A 27,808-nucleotide genomic window follows, 5' to 3' on the forward strand; every position below is an offset into this window, starting at 1 on the left:
AGAGAGAGAGAGAGAGAGAGAGAGAGAGAGAGAGAGAGAGAGAGAGAGAGAGAGAGAGAGAGAGAACAGTTGTTTGACCATTCAAATACCGTATCCCTTTTCAATAGTGCTCGCATCTTGGTAGGTAAGTGCAAAATTCAATTATTATTTGTATATATGAAGTTGATTTTATAATACACTACATAGATATTATCTTGATATAGAGAGATATCCATCCTACACTTCAAATAATCAATTGTCTACTTTTACTTAAATGATTGAAAATTATCTATATTGATATGTTCAAAATAGTTTTCTGGGCAGATGACTTCAAGTCTCCTTTCATATTTTGTCTGTTATTCAGGGTATTTTACATTATGAATCATCCATTTTCTTGTTGTTTTGTTTAGTTTATTCTTCATTTTCCTGAGTTTTTTATTTGTATTATTCACTCCATAATTGGAGCCCTACGAGTTCTAACTTTTTTTTTCTTTTTAAATTGTTGCAACTTGGCTGTACTGATAATGATAAGTTATTGTAGATGCAACTTCTGTTAATTTCTAGAGATAAATTCTTGGTTAGAACAAGATGAATCAATTACTAAACATTTAATTCACGTATTTTTAATTTCATTTTTTGACATGAAAAAACCTTGACAGTAAATTCGTCTTGGAGCGTTTTCTAAAAACCGGGTTATATTTAATCGCTAAATATTAAAATACACTTTTTGGGGGACATGAAAGTAAAAATAAAATCTATTTGATTATATCCATAACAACGCATATTTGTTTATCAATTATATGCCAGGTGAAAATTATAAATATAAACGTTCAGTAAATTCTTCTTGGAGCGTTTTCTATAAACCGGGTTATATTTAATCACTAGATATTAAAATAAACACTTTTGGGAATAAGAAAATAAAAATAAAACCAATTTGATTATATCCATGACAATGCATATTTATTTTATCAATTAAATGGCTGGAGAAAATTATAAATACAAACGTTCCTTTTTGTAAACAAATTTTATTATTTCATACCATCAACAAAAATGGAAGAAGAAGAAGAGGAAGAAGACCTATTTGTTTGTTTACCATTGTGTTTTGCGACTGTCCAATTCTTAGTGAGTATAAGGCTGTCTTGTTTTAGCACACATTACCTCATTTATCGAATATATCCTTTTTATTTTACCATATTTAGAGCTTTTATTAACGGATTTATACTATCAACGGTGTAGGAAATATATCACAGTGGTGTAGTATACCCCGAGGCTTTGCTAGGACATTAAGAATAAACTGTAGGTACTGCGCTATATTATCATCATTATTATTATTTATGTTATTATCTAAGCTATAACCCCAGATGGGAAAGCATGATGCTTTAACCCCGTAGGCTCTAACAAGGAAAAATAGCCCAGTAAGGAAAGGAAAAACTTTTGGTAATTTTGTATTACAGGGTGAGATTTCGAAGAGAAAATATGTTTTCCTATAGTAAATAACGTGATTTAACCGAATTTGATGTTCCAGATATACTGTTTTGTATTTTCCTCCGATTATTTTAATTCAAGAAGGTAATATATAGAGAAGAAAAGGCTTGTTTTACGTTTATATATTGATTCCCCAGTATGTTTTCCCCACCCAAAACCCCGAGTTCCCACTGGGGGTCCCCCATTATCGGAGGATATAGATGTATATATATTTCTGAAACTATTCATTTGCGACGGGAACGAGTGTCATTTTCGAAGGGAGCGTAATTTTTTCTATAAGAATAAGTAGCTGTTTTCCAAGGTTACATTGCCATGTAATTCACTACAATGAAACCAGATTTTTAGGGAGTAAGTTGACCAGGGCACCAGCCACCCGTTAAAATACTAGCACTTTGAGTGACCAGACAGTACTACATTGGATCGGACTCTCAGGTTACGATTCACTATCCCTTTGCCTACACACACACACACACACCGAATAATCTGACCCATTTACATATTCTCCTCTGACCTCATACACCTGACAACACTGAGATTACCAAATAATTTTTCTTCACGCAAGGGGGTTAACTACTGCACTGTAATTGTTCAATGGCTACTTTCCTCTTGGTAAGGGCAGAAGAGACTCTTTAACTATGGTAAGCAGCTCTTTTAGGAGAAGGACACTCCAAAATCAAACCATTGTTCTCTAGTCTTGGGTAGTGCCATAGCCTCTGTATCATGGTCTTCCACTATCTTGGGTTAGAGTTCTCTTGCTTGAGGGTACACTCGGGCACACTATTTTATCTTATTTCTCTTCCTCTTGTTTTGTTAAAGTTTTTATAGTTTATATTGAAAATATTTATTCAATGGTGTTACTGTTCTTAGAATATTTTATTTTTCCTTGTTTCCTTTCCTCACTGGGCTATTTTCCCAGTTGGGGCCCCTTAGCTTATAGCATTCTGCTTTTCCAACTAGGGTTGTAGCTTAGCAAGTAATGATAATAATAATAAACATTAATACAAACACCGTCCATTTAGACAAAATGTCGTCATATCCTCCCAGTGCTATTCTTGCAGAATTGTTTTCTTATCTGTTACTTTTGTTGCCAAAATTGTTGAAATGCAAGAAAAAACTAAACTGGGCTGCTATTTGCAATTATCGTCCAAATGGCCTATCGACACCTTCATCATTGTCAGCTACTTTTAGACCTTATCACATGACCTGGAGCCTTTGTATATTAGCGGTCAGTTCCGCCTGTGTGCATAGGAAATGGGAATTTTCTTCTCATTTGATTGAATTATGGTTAATTAGATTAGATTAACAAAATCTTAAGCATATACTCAATCATTTTCCTTTGTATAAAGTCTATAAAATTCTTCCTTATTTCCTTTCCTCACTGGACTTTTTTCCCTGTTGGAGGCTTTGGGCTTATAGCATCCTGCGTTTACAACCAGGGTTGTAGCTTAGTAAATAATAATTGGAAATATTTAAAGGGAAATTATAAGAAAGAAATATTTTTATGCCTTGTCCAGATTTTATTCTAAAAGAGTAACATTAGATGATATGCCAACCCATCCCCTAACTTTGGTATAAAAATATATATATATATCCAATTCAAAACAAACAATTCTGACTATTAACGACTGACGTTCAACAGATCATGAAGGAGACGGAGGAACTCGTCACTTAAATGCGGCATGTGTGACCAGCTTAAAAGTGAACACCGGGAATGTTTCCACGTTTTCTGTCTAGCATTGTTTCATGGCGGTCTGTGGCCATCTTGGCGTTCATTGCTTGTCTGCTGCAGGTGAGGGAAAGATATTTTGTTCTTTTATCTTAACTTTACCTCAGAAATAGGCCTGGATGTAAATGAAGACTTCTGTTTTGTAATCAAACCTAAGATCTCTTTACAGCTATTATAGCTGTATCCTAGTTTTAGCTTAACTTTTCTTCAGAAATATGTTTGGATTTAAAGACTTCTATTTTGTAATCAAAACTGAGATCTACAGCTACTATAGCTGTAGCCTATTTTAAGAGCAGCTTAATGATTAAGACTTAAATTTCATGTAAAGCAAGTTGGAGCCACATTTCTGTAGTACAACAAAGCTGTAAACAATTGAATGTTGATGACAGAGACGCAGACTGAGATCTGGGGTATGTACATAATTTAGTGTTAATACACTAAACTATGTACATACCCCAGATCTCAGTATAACTAGGATTTTACCTATGATTTTGAGATGCGTCAGTTGTTGTAGACCAAACAGGTAAACAGTATTCCAAGTATGGTATTAGAAAAAAAAAATTTACCTTATTTTCTTTGTAATGGAAGGCCTGTAGCCTACTATTTCATTATAATTTATAAGCAAAATGCAACGCTAAGCTGATAGGGATAAGATTTATTAAAAAAAAAGTAAGACTGGGTCTTTATTGTAAATTGATTTTTGAATAATTTGGTTGTAAAAGCATCACAGGCGAGAGTGAAACAGAAAATTACGGTAAAGTAAGTGATTGTCATTATATTAGCGTAGTTCATTATGTTATTGTGGTTCAGGGGGGCACTAGTATTGCAAGAATTATTATATTATCCTTCGGGAATTAAAGACTTAACCCTTTTACCCCCAGGCTTTTTGGAAATTTCCAACCCTTAACCCCCAAGGGGTTACTTTTTTCCCAGCACATTTTGGTGTATACTGTATTTCTTTTAAATTTCTCTAACAGCCTTAATTTTTGTCATAGAGAGGTCAGGTTGGTCTCATTCTCTTGGAAAATGTCTGAATTTTCTCAAAAAATTATCAAAAATATAAAAAAAAATAATTTTTATAGCATTTTTTTGCAAGGACGTACCGGTACGTCCATGGGGGTAAAGGGATGGCTTTTGTGAAACGTACCAGTACGTCCTTTGGGGGTAAAAGGGTTAAGTAGGAGGACCATTGCTGATCATGTAATGGATACATTGGGATTGGTGGTTTTGCTTTGCAATTTCATTTATGGCGTGATCTCAGAAATTATTCTTTTGCTTTGGTATACGATCTCAATATTTTTAATAGGTATAAAAAATAAGAACGATAGAAAATCTAATGGTTCTTGCTTCGCCGTGCGCTGGCTTCACTTGTGAAAAAATAAAAAGTCACGCTCCGTATGTACTGGCAAGCCCTAATGTTGAGCTATGCTGCTAACATCAATGATTGATTATTATCTCTTAGATAATTATTCCCGGTATTTATTTTTTTAGAAAATCCAATGGTTCTTCCTTTGCCATGAAGTGAAGTGAGATCGCTACTATCAGGTGAGATTGCATACCCCTTTTACCCCCAGGCTATTTGGAAATTTCCAATCCTTAACCTCTAGGGGGTTATTTTTTTCCCAGCACATTTTGCAGTATATTTTTTTTAAATTGCTCTAATAGCCTTAATTTTTGTCATAGAGAGGTCAGGTTGGTCTCATTCTCTTGGAAAATGCCTGAATTTTCTCAAAAAATTATCAAAAATATGAAAAAAAAAATTTTTATAGCATTTTTTTGCAAGGACGTACCGGTGCGTCCATGGGGGTAAAGGGATGGCTTTTGTGAAACGTACCAGTACGTCCTTTGGGGGTAAAAGGGATACCAAAGCAAAAGCACGACTTTGAGATCGGATCAAAACAGCACCGTGTGATTGATGGAGTTATAAGCATGTCAAATTTTATGCCTTACTCTACAGGTAACAAATTTAGTGTTATCATGGCAACTACGACAGAGAGAACTTCTCATCTCAGAAGCCGCTTCTGCTCCAGCCGCAGATGTTCCTGGCTCCATCTCTCGCGCTGGGATTCGGAGGCAGCATGCAGCTGTTCGCAGAAGAGACTATCATTTGGGGAAGAAGGTGAGTGCTCTTTATCTGTTTTTGCAGTAATAATATTTTTTTTTTCTGTGAATTGTCAATATTGCTTTGCAATAAGGATAGTACTGTTGTCATCTCATGGTTCACAAATAAAGATTAGTCCTTGCTGTGGTACAGTATGCTGTACATTATTACTTTTCATCTTTTGTAAACTCTGTATTATTGTTATTATTATTATTATTTTTTCAATATTAAACTTAGCCGGTGATCATATAAGCTGTCAGCTCTGCTGCCCGACAGAAAAACCTAAGGACAAAATACGCCAGCGATCGCTATACAGGTGGGGGTGTACATCAACAGCGCCATCTGTCGAGCAGGTACTCAAGTACTCCATGTAAACACAGAACCAATTTTCTCTCTGTCGTGCCACCGGCAAGACCTACTAAATACGCTGTTGCTTACTGGATTGATTTTCACAGATTTTGGTGAAGTACTCATTTCTAGTTATTAGCTTTCGCTTTGCAGAGGTTATCTTCAATACTTCCTTGCATTCTTTGATTGAATTTTGGATTATTTGTTGACGACTTGGATAGATTTTGAATTCCCCTTTGACTAATTCAAGATGGCTGACCCTTCTCAAGTCCCTAAATACAGGAAGTGTAGTGCTAGGGACTGTTCAAGGCGTCTTCCGAAGGCCTCTATCGATCCACACACCATTTGTTCCAATTGTCGGGGTAAAACCTGTCAATTGGAAGATCGATGTGAGGAATGCGTTGGGCTTTCGGAATTCGATTTTCTCGAATTCCTGAAATATTCACGTAGGCTAGAGAGAGATAGAGTCAGGAGGAGTTCATCTCGCTCAGTTGATTTTTCCTCTCCCCATGCCCCACAACCTATTCCTTCCCCTGTAGTGGTTGCTCCTGATCCCCCTTCTAGCACTCAACAACCTTCGATGGCAGATATGATGCGTGCCATCCAGGCTCTGGGTGAGAGAGTCGAGTCATTGGCGAGTGACCGTAACCAACTCATGGCTGACGTCAGGGAGTTGAAGGGTAAGAGTGCAGTGAGTAGTGATAAAGTGAGTGGTAGTGTTGTGGAAAGTGTTAGTGTTGCGCTTGAGGGTGCGTCTGTTCGTGCCTGTCGTCCTCCCAGTCCGGGACCTCTTGCAAGCTCCCAAGCCCAGGGGAGAAGCAATGTCGTACGACCAAAGGGTTCGACAGGCTTTAATCAGCGGACAGACGTTCCCTCCGTGGTTTCGGACGTATCTTGCCAAGATCGCCCCACCCACAAGAAGACGAGAGAGCCCGTTTATTCCTCGTCTGCGGAAGATGTTTCTCGGAAGAAACAATGGACCAAGGTCTCATGACCTCTCAAACGCAAGGTCCCTTCCGCGCAAGTCCAACGGCCCAGTTGTAGCCACTGGGTCAGTTCGGACTCGCTGCAGTCTTCAGATGACTGCACACCTCCTAAGAGAGGCAAAGCGGTACCGCAACAGGCAGTAACACCGTCTGTTGCCGCACCTGCTACTGTAGACCCTAAGTGGGCTTTGCTGCAGACCATGCAGACACAGTTGTCATCTTTAATGCAGGACTTTCGTGCGGAGAAGGTTGACGCTGCACCCGTTAGCCTACAACCAACCACGGTTGTGCGTCCAGTTGACGCTGAGGCTACCTTCTCCCGCACTCCAGCTGTGAGAGTCCCGCCACCCATGCGCACTGTACCCTGCCAGCCGCATGTTGACGTTCGCCGACGCACGGAACCCTCCGTTGACGTTCGCGAGTTACAACAACAACCTAAGTTGTTTTGTTTTGACGCGGTGCGTCAACCTCCGCAACCCACTGTGGTTACCCCTACTCGCCCACAGCAGACTAGACAGTCAGGAGCAGACGCTTTGCGCCCCCGCGCAGCTATGGTTGTTGCCAGCTCACAGACTGGCCAACAGTTCCATGACGTTGCGTCCAATGCAGTCACGCATGCACCCGTGCTGCCGGACTCAGCTGACCAGCCAATGCCTACTCCTTTGCCGCTTCCTCCTCAGCATTCAGACGATGGACTCTCTGATGATGACGACGCTGCACACCTTGACGACCCGCACACGGACATCGACGAACCCAAGACCACGCCTCCCTCCTTGGACTTTAGGAAAGTACTTGCACTGTTCAAGGATATGTATCCCGATCAGTTTGTTTCTGCGGCCCCACGCTCACCTCCATCTGAGTTCGCTTTAGGCACGCAGTCATCCGCGCCTGCCTTTACGAAGCTCGTCCTCGCCCGCTCGTCCAAGAGAGCTTTAAGGGTGTTGGGAGATTGGATGCAGTCCAAAAAGCACCTTGGGAAGACAGCATTCTTGTTTCCCCCTGCGAAACTCGCTTCCAGATCGAGCGTCTGGTATGCCACGGGAGAAGTTCTCGGCTTGGGAGTTCCTGCGTCTGCCCAGGGCGACTTCTCAAGTCTAGTAGACTCTCCCCGCAGGCTGGCCATGAGACGCTCCAAGATTTGTTGGACTCCTTCAGATTTAGATCATCTGATGAAAGGAGTGTTCAGAGCCTTCGAAGTGTTTAACCTTTTGGATTGGTGTTTGGGAGCGTTGAGCAGGAAGACCTCCCCTTCTGACAAGGAAACTTCCATGCTCATTATGTCCTGCATGGACAAGGCCATACGGGACGGTTCCAGTGAGCTTGCGGCTTCGTTCGTTTCCGGGGTTCTCAAGAAACGAGAAAACCTTTGCTCCTTCTTGTCAGCTGGAGTAACACAATGTCAGAAATCGGAGCTTATGTTTGCTCCTCTCTCGAAGTGCCTTTTCCCAGAGGAGTTGATCAAGGAGATTGCTGCCTCCTTGATTCAAAAAGACACGCATGACCTGGTTGCGTCATCCGCACGCAAAGCCACCCCTTTGCCTACCGTGTCTAGACCCAGGATGGATACTCCAGCGTCAAGATTTATTCCGCCCTTTCGTGGCAGAGCCACCAGCAGAGGAGGTGCTCGTGCCGAAGGGAAACGTGGGAGCAAGAAGAAAGGTACCAAGTCCTTTAGAGGCAGAGTCTGACTGCCACCTTCTTCAGACAGCAGTGGGAGCCAGACTCAAGAACTACTGGCAGTCCTGGGAGAACAGGGGCGCAGATGCACAATCTGTGAAGTTGCTCAGAGAAGGGTACAAGATCCCATTCTTGCGCAAGCCCCCTCTAGCAACGACTCCCATCGACCTCTCTCCCAGGTACAGAGAGGAGGACAAGAGACTAGCGTTGAAGCAAGAGGTGTCTCTCTTACTAGAAAAGGGAGCGGTAGTCAAAGTCCGGGACCATCAATCCCCGGGCTTCTACAACCGTCTCTTCTTAGTGGTAAAGAAGACAGGAGGGTGGAGACCGGTGCTAGACGTCAGTGCTCTGAATGTCTTTGTCACAAAGCAGACGTTCGCCATGGAGACGACAAAGTCTGTTCTAGCAGCGGTCAGGAAGGAAGACTGGATGGTCTCTTTAGACCTCAAGGACGCTTACTTTCACGTCCCCATCCACCCAGATTCCCAACCTTTTCTAAGGTTCGTTTACGGGAAGGTTGTCTACCAATTTCAAGCCCTGTGCTTTGGCCTCTTGTCTTTACGAAACTGATGAGGAATATTGCCAAATTCCTGCATTTAGCAGACATCAGAGCCTCCCTCTATTTGGACGACTGGCTTTTAAGAGCTTCGTCCAGTCGTCGCTGTCTGGAGAATCTAAAGTGGACTCTAGATCTGACCAAGGAATTGGGTCTCCTGGTCAATATGGAAAAGTCCCAACTGGTCCCATCCCAAACTATAGTGTACCTAGGGATGGAGATTCACAGTCAAGCTTTTCGGGCTTTTCCGTCGGCCCCCAGAATAAGTCAAGCCCAAGGATGCATCCAGAACATGCTAATGAAGGACCGATGTTCAGTCAGACAGTGGATGAGTCTGATAGGGACACTTTCATCACTGGACCAGTTCATTGCGTTAGGGAGACTGCACCTCCGTCCCCTTCAATTTCACCTGGCTGTTCACTGGAGAAAGGACAAGACGCTAGAAGCGGTCTCGATCCCTATTTCCGAGAAGATGAAGTCATCACTGACTTGGTGGAAGGACAACATCAACCTCAGAGAGGGTCTGCCACTGGCTGTTCAGACCCCCAACCACGTTCTCTTCTCGGACGCATCGGACACGGGCTGGGGTGCGACATTAGACGGTCGGGAATGCTCGGGCACCTGGAACTCGGAGCAAAGAGCGTTACATATCAACTGCAAGGAGCTACTGGCAGTTCATCTGGCCTTGAAAAGCTTCAAGTCCCTCCTTCTAGGCAAGGTGGTGGAGGTGAACTCCGACAACACCACGGCCTTGGCGTACATCTCCAAGCAAGGAGGGACCCATTCTATGAAGTTGTACGAGATCGCAAGGGACCTCCTCACCTGGTCAAGAGATCTAAACCTGTCTCTAGTAACGAGGTTCATTCAAGGCAACATGAATGTCATGGCGGACCGCCTCAGTCGGAAGGGTCAAATCATCCCAACAGAGTGGACCCTTCACAAGAATGTATGCAAGAGACTTTGGGCCACATGGGGCCAACCTACCATAGATCTCTTTGCAACCTCGATGACCAAGAGGCTCCCAAATTATTGCTCGCCAATCCCGGACCCAGCAGCAGTTCATATAGATGCCTTTCTACTGGATTGGTCCCATCTAGACCTTTATGCATTCCCCCCGTTCAAGATTGTCAACAAGGTACTGCAGAAGTTCGCCTCTCACGAAGGGACAAGGTTGACGTTGGTTGCTCCCCTCTGGCCCGCGAGAGAATGGTTCACCGAGGTACTGCAATGGCTAGTGGACGTTCCCAGAACTCTTCCACTAAGAGTGGACCTTCTACGTCAGCCACACGTAAAGAAGGTACACCCAAGCCTCCACGCTCTTCGTCTGACTGCCTTCAGACTATCGAAAGACTCTCGAGAGCTAGAGGCTTTTCGAAGGAGGCAGCCAGGGCGATTGCTAGAGCAAGGAGGACATCCACTCTTAGAGTCTACCAGTCGAAGTGGGAAGTATTCCGAAGCTGGTGCAAGTCAGTATCAGTATCCTCAACCAGTACCTCTGTAACTCAAATAGCTGACTTCCTTTTATACCTGAGGAAGGAAAGATCTCTTTCAGCTCCCACGGTCAAGGGTTACAGAAGCATGTTGGCAGCAGTTTTCCGTCACAGAGGCTTAGATCTTTCCAACAACAAAGATCTACAGGACCTCCTTAAGTCTTTTGAGACCTCGAAGGAGCGTCGTTTGGCCACACCAGGTTGGAATTTAGACGTGGTACTAAGATTCCTTATGTCAGAAAGGTTCGAGCCGCTACAATCAGCCTCCTTTAAAGATCTCACTTTAAAGACTCTTTTCCTTGTCTGCTTAGCAACAGCTAAAAAAGTCAGTGAGATACACGCCTTCAGCAGGAACATCGGATTTTCATCTGAAACGGCTACATGTTCTTTGCAGCTTGGTTTTCTAGCCAAAAACGAACTACCTTCTCGTCCTTGGCCGAAATCGTTCGATATTCCAAGCCTTTCTAATTTGGTTGGAAATGAACTAGAAAGAGTCTTATGCCCTGTTAGAGCTCTTAAGTTCTATTTAAGACGAACTAAACCTTTACGAGGACAGTCAGAAGCTTTATGGTGTGCTATTAAGAAACCTTCTTTACCTATGTCGAAGAATGCAGTTTCCTATTATATTAGACTGTTGATACGAGAAGCTCATTCCCATCTGAATGAGGAAGACCATGCTTTGCTGAAGGTAAGGACACATGAAGTTAGAGCTGTCGCAACTTCAGTGGCCTTCAAACAAAACAGATCTCTGCAGAGTATAATGGACGCAACCTATTGGAGAAGCAAGTCAGTGTTCGCGTCTTTTTATCTTAAAGATGTCCAGTCTCTTTACGAGAACTGCTACACCCTGGGACCATTCGTAGCAGCGAGTGCAGTAGTGGGTGAGGGCTCAACCACTACATTCCCCTAATTCCATAACCTTTTTTAATCTTTCTCTTGAAATGTTTTTTATTGTTGTTTTTGGGTTGTCCGGAAGGCTAAGAAGCCTTTCGCATCCTGGTTGATTTGGCGGGTGGTCAAATTCTTTTCTTGAGAAGCGCCTAGATTAGAGGTTTTGATGAGGTCCTGTGGTATGGGTTGCAACCCTTGATACTTCAGCTCCTAGGAGTCGCTCAGCATCCTATGAGGATCGCGAGGCTCCGTAAGGAAGACGTACTTAAAAAGGCAGAGTAATTGTTCAAGTCGACTTCCTTACCAGGTACTTATTTATTTTATGATTGTTATTTTGAATAACTGCTAAAATGAAATACAAAATACTTAGCTCTTAATAATGTAAACATGTAATGCTGGTCTCTACCCACCCCCCTGGGTGTGAATCAGCTTATATGATCACCGGCTAAGTTTAATATTGAAAAATGTTATTTTTATTAATAAAATAAATTTTTGAATATACTTACCCGGTGATCATATATTAAAGGACCCTCCCTTCCTCCCCAATAGAGACCCAGTGGACCGAGGAGAAAATTGGTTCTGTGTTTACATGGAGTACTTGAGTACCTGCTAGACAGATGGCGCTGTTGATGTACACCCCCACCTGTATAGCGATCGCTGGCGTATTTTGTCCTTAGGTTTTTCTGTCGGGCAGCAGAGCTGACAGCTTATATGATCACCGGGTAAGTATATTCAAAAATTTATTTTATTAATAAAAATAACATATTATTATTATTATTATTATTGCTATTGCTATTATCATGATAATTATTAATTTAATCAGGACACTTAGATAATATTCCTATATTTTTTAGTGCTAGTCCGAAGGGAGATTTTGATTGAAAGGGTAATGCAGTATCTGATATGGTGAGGAAGAATATGGGTGGGATGGGACTGTGAAAAGAAGATGCAAGGAATAAAAATACTGAACAGTAAATCGGGAAAGCTGACTCGAGCAACCGACCCTACTATACAGTGGAACTTACGAGGTTGAAAGAAGAAGAAGTAGTACTGTACCTGGTTATAATTGTGATGCAACAGCTTTCAGATGACCATGAAGCAATTCTGTCCCGGATTGCTCGATGGAGTGTGCTGGACAGTTCAGGAGAATTCCGTGTGTCGGTTGGTATCCTCCGAGGTACTGGTCTTGATTCCAGTAATGATGATGGGCCAGAAGGAAGAGAGGATTTGTTTGGTGCATCTTCTCAGGGATTAACGCTGGTGACACAGTGTTCCTTCGGCCAGCTTCACCATATTCCAAATTTGGCATCTCATTGGCAGGTAGATTTGCAAATTATCTCAAAAGTGTTTGTTAATGCACGGGTAATTCCCATCTATTATTTTACGGAAGGCTTGTTGTTGTTTTTATCTTAATGAGATGTGGTTGAAACATTTTCCAATTTTAAAGTAAAAATTTTTGTATTACATGTGTTTAGATGTACTTTATAGTCATCATCACCATCATCTCCTCCTACACCTATTGACGCAAAGGTCCTCGTTAGATTTCGCCAGTCATCTCTATCTTGAGCTTTTAATTCAATACTTCCCCATTCATCATCTAGCTCCCCTGTATAGTACTGCTGCTAAATTTGATATAAATTAATTATAGTTTCCACCAATGCATACTGGGTTAAGCAGCAAAGAACTTATAATTTGCCCTTGATATACTTTAACTTTTAATTCAAACTCTTCTGGTACCCCTGTTACACCTTTCATTTTTCAATATTAAACTTAGCCGGTGATTATATAAGCTGCAGCTCTGCTGCCCGACAGAAAAACTCTACGTTCAAAATACGCCAGCGATCGCTATGCAGGTAGGGGGTGTATATCAACAGCGCCATCTGTCGAGCAGGTACTCAGTAATCAATGTAAACACAGAACCAATTTTCTCTCTGTCGTGCCACCGGCAAGATCTACTAAATTCGCTGTTGCTTAGGATTGGTTTTCACATATTTTGGTGAAGTACACATTTCTAGTTTTGAGCTTTCGCTATGCAGGTGTTTTATCTTCATCTCAAAACTTGAACTCGTTTTGGATAGATTTAATTATGGTGACAAAGAGAGTATGGACTCTCTTTCACTTTTAAATGGCCGACCCTTCCCTTAGACGGAAGTGTGTTTAGGTTTTTAGTAATTTTGCTTAACACGTTATAGATCTATATAATTTATATCTCTCCGCCTTTATTAGGCCTCTTCGATTAACTTTCCATTTATTATAAACATATAATAATAAATTTTTATGTTTTGTTTATATGCGACCTTTCCTGATAGTAGGCGGTCCTAACTTGGAACCGAAGTTAATCAACGTTGAGCCCGTTATATCGTATTTAGCCTTTAAAGAATTTAAAACTTTTTAAATTTAATGTTTTATGAAAGAATTTCTTTGATAGTCTTCGTACTGTTTTCAAAGATGAACTAACGTTTAGTTTTTTAGACTACGCAGTTGTTTCAACATGCGCTCTATCGTTACGATAGAGAGAGAGTGTATCACGGTTTCACTTTGCAGTAAGAGTAAATCGATTCTGACGTTTTGTTCATTCTTTCTTAGCTTAAATGTTTTAAATTCTAAATTAAAGGAACTTTTTATTTGGAAAACCTTTCAGTTTTTTCCTTTAGTCAAATAACATGTTTTTTTTTGACGATATATAATTGGGCTCTTCTCTTAGGTGCGAAATCAAGAGAGAAAGAGAGAGAGAGATAGAGACGGAGGGAGAGAGAGGAGAGAAAACGTTCCGTTCAAGCGGGTAACGTTGTTCTCGTGTTACTCTCGTCCCTAGTCTCTGTACGGGGAGGAAGGTAAAACGTTTCTAGGGTTTTATTCTTGTCCCCAGGCTATGTGCGGTGAGAGATTGTAAACGTAGTTTATTTGAACTAGTGTTTAGTCTCTTTCCCAGTCACTGAATTTTTTATCTCTATATATGTTTTCTGTTTTTTGCTAGTATTAATGAGCTGCATTATACGACTGATTTCGCAATTACTACCTTTTAATGAAGGGTAGAATTGCGTGTTTCAGGTAGAAATCAGTAAAAGTTTCGATTTCAGTGAAATAAGTGCAAAACAGAAAATCGATAAAGTAATATGCGCAAAGTGTTACAGTGTTGCGTCCGAGGGTTCGTCTGTTCGTGCCTGTCGTTCACCTAGTCCGGGACCTCTTGCAAGCTCCCAAGCCCAGGGGAGAAGTAATGTCGAACGACTTATGGGTTCGAGAGGCCTTGATCAACGAACAGACGTTTTTCCCTCCGTGGTTTCGGGCGTATCTACCCAAGATCGCCCCACCCACACAAAGACGAGAGAGCCCATTTATTTCTCGTCTGCGGAAGAGGTTTCTCGTAAGAAACCATGGACCAAGGTCTCGCGGCTTATTAAGCGCAAGTCGGTCCTTTCCGCGCAAGTCCAACGGCCCAGTTGTAGCCACTGGGTCAGTTCGGACTCGCTGCAGTCTTCCGACGACTGCTCACCTCCTAAGAGAGGCAAAGCGGTACCGCATCAGGCAGTCACACCGTCTGTTGCCGCACCTGCTCTTGTAGACCCTAAGTGGTCTTTGCTGCAGACCATGCAGTCTCAGTTAACGTCATTGATGCAGGACTTTCGTGCGGAGAAGGTTGACACCAACCTCTAGCCTACAACCAACCACGGTTGTGCGTCCTGTGGACGCTGAGGCGACCTTCTGCCGCACTCCAGCTGAGAGAGTCCCGCCACCCATGCGTTCCAGTGTACCCTGCCAGCCGCATGTTGACGTTCAGCGACGCACGGAACCTTCCGTTGATGTTCGCGAGGTACAACAACAGTCTAAGTTGTTTTGTTTTGACGCGGTGCGTCAACCTCCGCATTCTAGAGTTCTTTTGACTGCTCAGTCTAGACAGTCAAAGCAGTCTCGAGTGGACACTGTACGTCCTCACGCACCTGTTGTGGTTGACAGTTCAGTTGTTGACAGTTCACAGACTGTCAAGCAGTTACATGACGTTGCCTTCTGGTCTGCTACTAATGCTCCAGTGAGAGACTCACTGAGGTAACCTAGCTTTTATCGGACAAGGTTCCTGTAGATGAGGAAGTTGCTGTTCTCCCTCCTACTGATATTCCCTTGAGGACTCTGTCAGATGGAGAGGAGCCTTAAGCTGCTTAGCCTCCTATGGACTTTAATTAAATCATGATGATTTTTTTTAAGGATCTTCGTCCGGATCTTGTAACTGCTGCTCCTCGTTCGCCTAAACGTCAGAACTTACACTAGGCCTAGCTACTTCGAAGCCGTTGTTTTTAAGCTAGTGCTCTCTCGCTCTCCTAGAGAGCGTTACGTTGGCTAGGCGACTGGTTTTTGCACCAGGAGGAGTTTTTAGGGATACAGCCTTTGATTTCCCTTCTTTTAAACTGGCTTATAGAGCGAGAGTCTGATATGACACGAGAGAAGTTCTCGGCTTGGGAGTTCATGCCTCTGCCCAGATAGACTTCTCAATTCTGGTAGACTCGCCCTGGCGCCTAGCCAGGAGACGCTCCAAGTTGTTTTCAGGTCAACTTCTCAGCTTTTGTCAAGCCTTTGAAGTTTTGCTGTACTATTATGTCACACATAACAAGGCTTTCAGGGATGGTAAACGGTTCCGCCTCAGTCGCTAACCCCGTCTGTTGCCACACCTGCTCCCGTAGACCCTAAATGGGCTTTGCTGCAAGCCATGCAGTCCAAGCTTGCGTCCTTGATAGAGGACTTAAATGCGGAGAAGAACCTTCTGGCCAACAACCTTCCAACCGGTCGGTTGTGCGCCCTGGTGACGCTGAGATAACCTACTCGCGTCTGCCAGTTGAGGTGGTTCCTCCTTCTGGCCAACAACCTTCCAACCGGTCGGTTGTGCGCCCTGTTGACGCTGAGGTAACCTACTCGCGTCTGCCAGTTGAGGTGGTTCCTCCTTCTGGCCAACAACCTTCCAACCGGTCGGTTGTGCGCCCTGTTGACGCTGAGGTAACCTACTCACGTCTGCCAGTTAAGGTGGTTCCTCCACCGATGCGACCCAGTGTGGGTTGCCAGTCGCACGTTGACGTTAAGCGACGCTCGGAGGTGGTTGTTGACGTTCAGGACGTTCAACAACCAGCAGAGGTGACTTGTTGTGACGCAGTGCGTCAACCTCAGCAACCCGGTAGGGTGTTGACTGCACAACCCAGACGGTCTAGACATTTTCGGGTTGACGCTGTACTTCCTCGCGCACCCATGGTTGTTGACAGTTCACAGACTGTGCAGCAGTTCCATGATATTGCGTCCGGCTCCGTCACGCATCCACCAGTGCGACCGGATTCAGCGAGTCAGACGTTACCCACTCCGTTGCCGTTTCCTCATCAAGTTTCGGATGAGGAACCCTCTGATGAGGACGTTGCTGAACAAGACGATCAGCCCCCAGCCCTGCTATCCATCCAGAAGATGCTGAAGAAGGAACGCTGCTCAGTCAGGCTGTGGATGAGTCTGGTAGGGACACTGTCATCCGTGGATCAATTTGTGTCACTAGGAAGACTACACCTCCGTCCTCTTCTATACCATCTAGCTTTTCACTGGAAAAAGGACAAGACGCTAGAAGCGGTCTCGATCCCGGTTTCCGGAAAGATAAAGTCTTATCTGACTTGGTGAAAGGACTATATCAACCTTAGAGAGGGTCTTCCCCTGACTGTTCAGACTCCCAACCACGTTCTCTTCTCGGACGCATCGGACGTAGGCTGGGGTGCGACATTAGACGGTCGGGAATGCTCGGGATTATGGAACTCGAGTCAAAGGACAATGCATTTCAACTGCAAGGAGCTACTGGCAGTACGTCTGACCTGGAAAAGCTTCAGGTCTCTCCTTCAAGGCAAAGTGGTGGAGGTGAACTCGGACAACACCACGGCTTTGGCGTACATCTCCAAGCAAGGAGGGACCTACTCTCTGACGTTGTACGAGATCGCAAGGGACCTCCTCACCTGGTCAAAAGGTCTAGACATTTCACTAGTAACGAGGTTCATCCAAGGCAACTTGAATGTCATGGCAGAGTGTCTCAGTCGGAAGGGACAAATAATTCCAACAGAATGGACCCTCCACAAGGATGTATGTAAGAGACTTTGGACCACCTGGGGCCAGCCAACCATAGATCTCTTCGCAACCTCGATGACCAAGAGGCTCCCAATATTTTGCTCACCAATCCCAGACCCAGCAGCAGTTCATATAGATGCCTTTCTACTAGATTGGTCACATCTAGATCTATATGCATTCCCTCCGTTCAAGATTGTCAACAAGGTACTGCAGAAGTTCGCCTCTCACGAAGGGACAAGGTTGACGCTAGTTGCTTCCCTCTGGCCCGCGAGAGAATGGTTCACCGAGGTACTTCGATGGCTAGTAGACGTTCCCAGAACACTTCCCCTAAGGGTGGACCTTCTACATCAGCCACGCGTAAAGAAGGTACACCAAGGCCTCCACGCTCTTCGTCTGACTGCCTTCAGACTATCGAAAGACTCTCGAGAGCTAGAGGCTTTTCGAAGGAGGCAGCCAGAGCGATTGCTAGAGCAAGGAGAACATCCACCCTTAGAGTCTACCAATCGAAGTGGGAAATCTTCCGAAACTGGTGCAAGTCAGTATCCGTATCCTCGACCAGTACCTCTGTAACTCAAATAGCTGACTTCCTCTTATATCTGAGGAAAGAACGATCTCTTTCAGCTCCCACTATCAAGGGTTACAGAAGCATGTTGGCATCAGTCTTCCGTCACAGAGGCTTAGATCTTTCCAACAATAAAGATCTACAGGACCTCCTTAAGTCTTTTGAGACCACGAAGGAGCGTCGTTTGGTTACACCTGGTTGGAATTTAGACGTGGTACTAAGATTCCTTATGTCAGACAGGTTCGAACTGCTACAATCAGCCTCCCTGAAAGATCTCACCTTAAAGACTCTTTTCCTGGTATGCTTAACCACAGCTAAAAGAGTCAGTGAGATTCATGCCTTCAGCAAGAACATCGGATTCTCATCCGAAACGGCTACATGTTCTACAACTTGGTTTTCTAGCCAAAAACGAGCTGCCTTCTCGGCCTTGGCCAATATCGTTCGATATTCCAAACTTATCGTATGGTTGGAAATGAACTAGAAAGAGTTTTATGTCCTGTAAGAGCTCTTAAGTTCTATTTAAAACGAACTTAACCTTTACGAGGCCCGTCTGAAGCTTTATGGTGTTCAGTTAAGAAACCATCTTTGCCTATGTCAAAGAATGCTTTATCCTATTTTATCAGACTGTTAATACGAGAAGCTCATTCCCATCTGAATGAGGAAGACCAAGCTTTGCTGAAGGTAAGGACACACGAAGTTAGAGCTGTCGCAACTTCCGTGGCCTTTAAACAAAATAGATCTCTGCAAAGTATAATCGACGCAACCTATTGGAAAAGCAAGTCAGTGTTCGCGTCTTTTTTATCTTAAGAATGTCCAGTCTCTTTACGAGAACTGCTACACTCTGGGACCATTCGTAGCAACGAGTGCAGTAGTGGGTGAGGGCTCAACCACTACAATTCCCTAATTCCATAACCTTTTTAATCTTTCTCTTGAAATGTTTTATTATTGTTTTTGGGTTGTCCGGAAGGCTAAGAAGCCTTTCGCATCCTACTTGATTTGGCGGGTGGTCAAATTCTTTTCTTGAGAAGCGCCTAGATTAGAGGTTTTGATGAGGTCCTTTAGTATGGGTGGCAACCCTTGATACTTCAGCTCCTAGGGGTCGCTCAGCATCCTAAGAGGATCGCGAGGCTCAGTAAGGAAGACGTACTTAAAAAGGCAGAGTAATTGTTCAAGTCGACTTCCTTACCAGGTACTTATTTATTTTATGTTTGTTATTTTGAATAACTGCTAAAATGAAATACAAAATACTTAGCTCATTATAATGTAAACAAGTAATGCTGGTCTCTACCCACCCCCCTGGGTGTGAATCAGCTTATATAATCACCGGCTAAGTTTAATATTGAAAAATGTTATTTTTATTAATAAGATAAATTTTTGAATATACTTACCCGGTGATTATATATTAAAGGACCCTCCCTTCCTCCCCAATAGAGACCCAGTGGACCGAGGAGAAAATTGGTTCTGTGTTTACATTGAATACTGAGTACCTGCTCGACAGATGGCGCTGTTGATATACACCCCCTACCTGCATAGCGATCGCTGGCGTATTTTGAACGTAGAGTTTTTCTGTCGGGCAGCAGAGCTGCAGCTTATATAATCACCGGGTAAGTATATTCAAAAATTTATTTTATTAATAAAAATAACATTTTACATATAAGGTTATGACAGAGTAACATCACATAGTTGATAGGTCTTTCTCGTACCTCCTCCCTTTGTATTGCCCTTTTAATAGTCTTCTTGGTAGTTTTTCAAAAGCCTTTTTAAGATCTAGAAAAGGTAGTACAATTTCTTAGCTCTCTGCATTGTATTTTTACCATTATTGCCTCATTATAAAGATTGCTTTTGTGTTGATTTCTCTGGCATAGAGTCATACAGACTATAATATTTACTTTATTTTCTCAGTGTTTTCTCTAGTGTGATTTCTAATATTTTCATAGTACTGTATCTTCAAGAAGTCTTCCTTCTCTATAACTTCCACACTGCAATGCATCTGCTTTACTTTTTTTATACCATTACTTCAAGTCTTTATCCAGTTCTCATAGTTTTATACCTTCTGTTTTTAGGTTTTTAGTTTTATAGATTCATGACTGACAGATATCTTGCTGGTTTCATCAAGTCACTTAATATTTCACATGGCCTTGGAGCTTTGCCTCTTTTTATATTCTCCATGGCCTTTTTACCTCTCCGCTATCTTTTTATGTGTTGGTTCCTCTGTAATACCAACCTCCTCCAATTTATTGTCCTTCTCTTCACTCAGAAATTTTTCAAAATACATTACCCTCTCCATCACTCCAGTATAGTACTGTATATCTTCAATCTCAACTCAAGTTTCATCTTTTATATACTTTGCCCCTTTTCCTTTCCATCTTTTCAAGCCACTGCACCTTTCCCTTTCCATCTTTTCAAGCCACTGCACCTTTCCCTTTCCATCTTTTCAAGCCACTGCACCTTTCCCTTTCCATCTTTTCAAGCCACTGCACCTTTCCCTTTCCATCTTTTCAAGCCACTGCACCTTTCCCTTTCCATCTTTTCAAGCCACTGCACCTTTCCCTTTCCATCTTTTCAAGCCACTGCACCTTTCCCTTTCCATCTTTTCAAGCCACTGCACCTTTCGCTTTCCATCTTTTCAAGCCACTGCACCTTTCCCTTTCCATCTTTTCAAGCCACTGCACCTTTCCCTTTCCATCTTTTCAAGCCACTACAGTATATCATCCAAAATATTTGATTTATAACTTCTGCTGTGTTTGAGTTTCTGATTCCATCCATCATTAAACCTACCACAATAGGTTTAAAAGTCAAATATGCCTTCTAAAATTGTGTGTGTTGGTTTATAAAATTATATTTTTATGAAAAGTTTTACTTATTTCATATTGAGTGTACAGTACACTATACTTTACTCTGTATGTTTTTAAAGTGGTATAAAGGTGTTATGACAATAATAAGAGCGAGAAATTTGAGAGAGATTTAAGGAAGCAGTTGTTAGGGGCATCAGATTGGCAGAAGATGTGACCATTAACCCTTTTACCCCCAAAGGACGTACTGGTACGTTTCACAAAAGCCATCCCTTTACCCCCATGGACGTACCGGTACGTCCTTGCAAAAAAAATGCTATAAAAATTTTTTTTTTTCATATTTTTGATAATTTTTTTGAGAAAATTCATGCATTTTCCAAGAGAATGAGACCAACCTGACCTCTCTATGACAAACATTAAGGCTGTTAGAGCAATTTAAAAAAAATATACTGCAAAATGTGCTGGGAAAAAAATAACCCCTGGGGATTAAGGGTTGGAAATTTCCAAATAGCCTGGGGGTAAAAGGGTTAAAACCCATTTGCAGGGTTGTCAAAATGGAAAAGAAATAGTGCCAAACTTATGTTTTTGTTTTTTCTTTCATCTTCAGGGTCCAGTATCTGTAGCAGTATTCGCCCTGAGTGGAGAAGTGCAAGCCGTCGTTCAAACATTTCATCTATTGAGGAAGTGTTTCCCCAACATAAAAGAGAATGTTACCTTTAGCCTCATATTCCCTCTGAATTCCCCAACTTCTCCCCATCTTACCCCTACTTCAGATACAACTCCCTGTGATAAGATATTTTCGGACACCCACCAAGCCAATTACGATTTTAAGGGCATCCAGTATCCAAACAATCTACTGAGGAACACTGCGAAAAAGGCCACAACAACAAGACTTATGCTGGTGATTGATATTGATATGGTCCCAAGTGCAGGTCTCCACGAGGCTTTTACTCATTACGCGAAAAATAATAATATATTGGATGAAAATTCAAGCGAAGAGAAAACCGTGTGGATAGTGCCTGCGTACGAGATTAAAGAAGGCACTGCTATTCCCAAAAGTAAACAGGATCTGTTGAGGATGAGGGAAAAAGGCACCGCAAGGCCATTCTACCAAGACTTGTGTTTGAAATGTCAAGTAAGTTATATGAAGGTTCATATGTCAAATTTCTTTAAGGGGTATTTGCTATATCTTGTGCTTTAGCTGATTAACCCTTTTACCCCCAAAGGACATACTGGTACGTCCTTGCAAAAAAAATTTATGAATTTTTTTTTTTCATATTTTTGATAATTTTTTGAGAAAATTTAGGCATTTTCCAAGAGAATGAGACCAACCTGACCCCTCTATGACAAAAATTAAGGCTGTTAGAGCAATTTAAAAAATATATACTGCAAAATTTTCTGGGGGAAAAATAACCCCTTGGGGGTTAAGGGTTGGAAATTTCCAAAGAGTCTCGGTGTAAAAGGGTTAACAATGAAAATGTGTTTTGCTAGTATATGTAGGTGTTTTGATTTATATATATATACAGTAGAATAAACCAACAAAATAAAATGAGAAAACCTTTGAATTTTTTAAAAGGAGTATTTTTTAAATAAGATGACAGAAAAGATACCACCTGTTAGACACTCATCTCTTAATTTTTTATTCTTCAGAAATATACGGATTACACTGCTTGGGAAAAAAGTGCAAAGGGGAAACAAGGAAGTGTGGAAACATTATATGAAGTCCTCTGGCAGGATCCATACGAGCCCTTTTATATCTCTCGTGTCAATGTGCCCTCTTATGATGAAAGATTTCGGCAGTATGGCTTCAATCGTATAAGTCAGGTAAGGTTATGATCCCTTAAATTACAGTAATTTTATCTTGCAAAAAATAAACATTTGAATGAGTCTAACCCTTTGTTCATAATGCTGTTAGTTTCGTCATCATCTCCTATTACGCCTATTGATGCAAGGGTTCTCGGTTAAGTTTCACCAGTCGTTTCTATCTTGAGCTTTTAATTTGATACTGCTCCCTTCATCAGCTCCTACTTCACGTTTCTTGGTCCTCAGCCATGTAGGCCTGGATCATCCAATTCTTCTAGTGCCTTGTGGAGCCCAGCTAAATGTTTGGTGAACTTATCTCTCTTGGGGAGTGTAAAGAGCATGCCCAAGCCATCTCCATCTACCCCTCATCATGATTTCATCCATATATGGCACTTGAGTAATCTCTCGCAGTTTCATTTCTAATCATATCCCCCCCACTAAAACGGTAGCCTGCATCTCCAACATCTGTCCGGCCCACATAATTGGCTTCTCGCGTTATATTGTCTTTATTCCCCTTACTCTTTAGACACATAAACAGTTGTTCTTGGAATTTGTTGGAAATTATATTGTACGATTTATCTTAAATATTTCATGTTCCGGAACAATATTTTTATGTTGATAAGGTATGTTTGTTGCACATCTGTTTGTATTGTGGTCTGTATTCTTACATATGTCAGTAGCATTCAATTTCTTCATTTGTTTTTGTTTATAAGAAACTTACATTTTATTGATTTATAGAGGGTATATTATTGATTCAAGGTAATGTTAATGCATTTATAGTCAACATTTTACTTGTGAAAATTATTACTTGAAATACAAAGTTTTTCATCCAATCCCTTACTATTAGAAGTTGGCATTTGAAGATGTTTACATTTCATTCTATAGTTTGCAAGATTGATAGCTTTGCTATTTGGCCGAAACATGTTATTTCATTGTAAAACTAACTTACTTAGAGATTAAGTATAATAACTCATGTTATTATTATTATTATTATTATTATCATCATCATCCTCATTATTATTATTATTATTACTACTACTAGCTAGCTACAGCACTTATTGGATGAGCATAATGCTACAAGCCAAAGGGTTCCAATAGGGAAAACAGCTCAGTACAGAAAGGAAGCAGAGAAGTAACCAAAAAAATAAAATTATAAATACCTGTATGTAAAAATATGGAATGTATTAAGATTTGTAGTAACGTTAAGTATTTAACTTATGTATAAACTATGAAATGAGACTTATCTCAACCTGTTCAACAGAAAATCCTTTGCAATAAGTTTGAACATTTGAAGGTTCTACCTTGTCAACTACTGAATTAGAAAGATCATTCCACAGTTTGGTCACAGATGGAATAAGACTTTTAGAATACTGTGTATTATTGAGCTTTATGTTAGAGAAGGTAAGCCCCTTAAAATGAACTAAATACCTATTACTACATATAGGATGGTACAGTCTGGGAAGATTTGATTGCAAAGGATGGTCAGAATTATGAAAAATCTTATGAAACGTGAGCAAAGAACTGATTGAATGACTGTGCCAGAGACTAACATCGAGATCAGATATAAAGAATTTAATAGCAAGTTTTTGTCCAATAAATTACGATGAATGTCAGCAGTTGAAAATCAGCTCGAAAACAATATTCTAAACATGACCGGATGAAAGAATTAAAAGATTTAGTCTGGATAGATTGATCACCAAAAATCTTAAGACTCATTATGCCAATTTTATGTGCAATTGAAGAAGATAAACGGGGTGACTTTCTCAAAAGTAGATGTGCAATCAAGAAAAACGCCTATAATTTTAAATGAGTCTAATACGCCAAGAAACATTATCAATTAAAAGATCTAGAAGTATAGGTTCTTGTGCAACTTACAAGAATACTTTGAGTTTTGTTAGGGTTTAATTTCATTCCCCCGAATTTGCATCATGCACTAATTTTAGCCATACTGTATCTCTATTAAGTGATTCACCAACAAGAAGTCTATGTTGTGGTGATGAAATTGATGTAGTGTAGAATCATCTGCATATGCAACAAACTTATTTTCTAGACCAAATCATATATCGTGTATTTATAGTCGAAAAGTAATTGGTCGAGAACACTAAAGGTGTAAAAGTTTATCATGAGGAGCAGTCAAGGGAGAGGACAAAGTCCTATAGACCAAACATATATACATACAATAAGCAGCAAAGCTAGGAGCAGGGATGGCTGAGTAGTGGCTGCTATGGATGCTGATAACTCGGCAAATAGACCCATAGACTCCCCTTTCCCTTCCACAGGGATGGTTAACCCTTTTACCCCCAGGCTATTTGGAACTTTCCAACCCTTAACCCCCAGGGGTTATTTTTTTTCAAGCATATTTTAGCAGTATATTTTTTTTAAATTGTTCTAACAGCCTTAATTTTCATCATAGAGAGGTCAGGTTGGTCTCATTCTCTTGGAAAATGCCTGAAGTTTCTAAAAAAAAAATATCAAAAATATACAAAAAAAAATGTGAATAGGAGTTTTTTGCAAGGACATACCAGTATGTCCATGGGGGTAAAGGGATGAGTTTTGTGAAACGTACCAGTACGTCCTTTGAGGGTAAAAGGGTTAAGTTGTGAATACTAGTGAAAACTTTTTACGAGCCGTGAGCGGGACACAAACTTCCGACCCATGAATTGGGACTCAGAGATGTTATCCATCAGACAGTCTCTACCTTGTGGAACACGGGATATTACATTATTATAGTCACTAAGGTGCCCATCAACAACTATTATGCAAAAATGTGGGATTATCTCATCACAAATGAGTGAAGCCTTATTTTTGTAGAAGTAAAAGTAGACTTCAATACATCCAAACTAAGATGCATTTTATCTGAAATAATCTGAAACCACCATCTGTAGTCCTTTCATAAGATTTTCTTTATCTCTTCAGTCAGTAGTGAGTAAGAAATTCCTCTTGTCAAAAGGGTCCTGTTTTCAGCTGTTTTATGTTCTCTTATTTGTTTAACCCTTTTACCCCCAAAGGACGTACTGGTACGTTTCACAAAACACATCCCTTTACCCCCATGGACGTACCGGTACGTCCCTGCAAAAAAATGCTATTTACAATTTTTTTTTTATTTTTATGATAATTTTTTGAGAAAATTCAGGCATTTTCCAAGAGAATGAGACCAACCTGACCTCTCTATGACAAGAATTAAGGCTGTTAGAGCAATTTGAAAAATATATACTGCTCTATGTGCTTGAATAAAAAATAACCCTTTGGGATTAGAGGTTGGAAATTTCCAAATAGCCTGGGGGTAAAAGGGTTAATAAGCAACATTTTGTATTTGGAATATTACTGAAACAGAAACATGTGTGTATGAATTAGTTTTGTAAAAGCTACATGTGAATATCAGAACACTATAGTTTCATCTTTTATTAAAGTCATTGCTTTACTATGATGACCTTTCCTTTCTACCATGGCACTGTATGGGTTCCAAATCCTGGGTGCTGAGTCTCCTATGCTAAATTTCTTAAATCCAAATCCCTCCTTACTTGCTAGCTGACTACCATTGAGGAGAGGAAATGCTTGTTAACAACCAATAATAAAGCAATTTGGAATTGGTTATTTTGTCAGATTTACTGAGACTGGTGAAGAAGAGTAATTTGTAAAAGATATTTAAAAAGTATTTTCTATCATATATTGAGTTCTGAGTAAACTTTTATTGGTTAATATTTTGGAAAAAATTTATATTTGTCTTTGAAGTTTTATATTTTTTCTAAAGATATTTGGAAAGAAGTTTTTTCTATCATATATTGAGTTCTGAGTAAACTTTTATTGGTTCATATATTGGAAATATTTTATATTTGTCTTTGAAGTTTTATATTTTTTCTTATGATATGTATGTATTTTATATATATATTTTTTTTTATTCATAAGGTATGTGAGCTACATGTCGCTGGGTATCGATTTTTGGTTCTTGACTCGGCCTTTGTTGTACATCAAGGCTTCAAGATCTCTGGAACCTTCCACAGTTCCAAGGATATGGAGCAGGAGAAAAACAGAGTACTTTTCCGCCAGTTCAAGGGAGAACTGAAGGAGAAATATCCAGAATCTTCTAGGCGGTGTTATTAGTGTAATGTATTTTGTATCAGCAATATTGATTCAAGTTGAGTCTTACATGGTACTTATTACAATTACTAAATTCTACATTATACTTGAATTGATACTTCATTCATATTGTTTTGTGTAGTAGATTTTACTTAATATTCTTCTACTGAAAATTAAGTAATGGATTCTATTTTACGGTCACTTGAGGGGCATTATTTATCCATTTTATGTAAGCCTTTTGATGTGACGCAGAGTTGCAATAATGCTTAGATTTCTTTTATACTTTCTTTTCTCCTGAACAGGACAGGATTTGGGAAGTTTCCGTGTTTTGGGGTGATGGCAAAAACAGGTTTGGTTAATCATAGACTTGTTTATTATTATAATTATTATTATTATTATTGATATTGTTATTATTGTTGTTGTTGCTGTTATTATTATTTTTATTATTATTATTTTTATTATTATTATCTTTATTTCATTATTAGGTATAGTAGTCTTAAATCAAACACAGAGTTAAGATACTGAGGCCTCTCAGAGGGTTTATGATTGATAATAAAATTCAAGTTTTATCCAATGATATTCAGTTTTAAAAGTTTGATAGTTATATTGGATGAATGAAAAGTGATGGTGCTGATAAAATATATTTAATCCCTTTATTTCCAAAACTTGGTATCTGTAGTTGTCTCTTGGCCTTTACATGTATAAGAATTCACTGAAGGCTATGAATTTCAAACATAGTGTAAATAATATTAGTTGTAATTGCCCGCAGGCACAAGTTGTGGACACATTCAAGAAATTTTCTCATAAGCAATTGAATTGATGTAAAACTGTTTATGTTTGTACCACTGTATAAGAAAACAAACCAATTTTTACATACGTTAATTTTTGCTAACGTGACTTACCCTTGTACAGTATGTAAAAGCTTTAAAGAAAGATACTGATTATGGTTGGGAATCAAAAGTTTTGACTGGTATAGTATAGTATTGTCGTCATTTTATGAATTATAAGATGTAGGTATGCACTCTATTCAAGTGAAAATAATATAAAAGGAACATGGAAGTATATTAACCCTTTTACCCCCAAAGGACATACTGGTACATTTCACAAAAACCATCCCTTTACCCCCATGGACGTACCGGTACGTCCTTGCAAAAAAAATGCTTTAAAATTTTTTTTTTTCATATTTTTGATAATTTTTTGAAAAAATTCAGGCATTTTCCAAGAGAATGAGACCAACCTGACCTCTCTATGACAAAA

At 40.5% G+C, this 27,808-nt stretch overlaps 1 protein-coding gene across 1 annotated transcript; it reads left to right on the forward strand.

The window, feature by feature from the left end:
* The first annotated feature begins 1,036 nt into the window (after positions 1-1,036).
* LOC137627562 (beta-1,4-glucuronyltransferase 1-like) lies at positions 1,037-27,649 on the forward strand. The gene is made up of 7 exons (XM_068358651.1): positions 1,037-1,101; positions 3,104-3,253; positions 5,148-5,309; positions 12,320-12,559; positions 21,279-21,806; positions 22,322-22,495; positions 26,381-27,649. Exons 2-7 carry the CDS (start codon positions 3,176-3,178, stop codon positions 26,573-26,575), a joined length of 1,377 nt encoding a protein of 458 aa, XP_068214752.1. The 5' UTR covers positions 1,037-1,101; positions 3,104-3,175; the 3' UTR covers positions 26,576-27,649.
* The last annotated feature ends 159 nt before the right edge of the window (positions 27,650-27,808 follow it).

Source organism: Palaemon carinicauda, chromosome 35, assembly GCF_036898095.1.
Source record: "Palaemon carinicauda isolate YSFRI2023 chromosome 35, ASM3689809v2, whole genome shotgun sequence".
In the NCBI taxonomy this organism is placed as follows: Eukaryota; Metazoa; Arthropoda; class Malacostraca; order Decapoda; family Palaemonidae; genus Palaemon; species Palaemon carinicauda.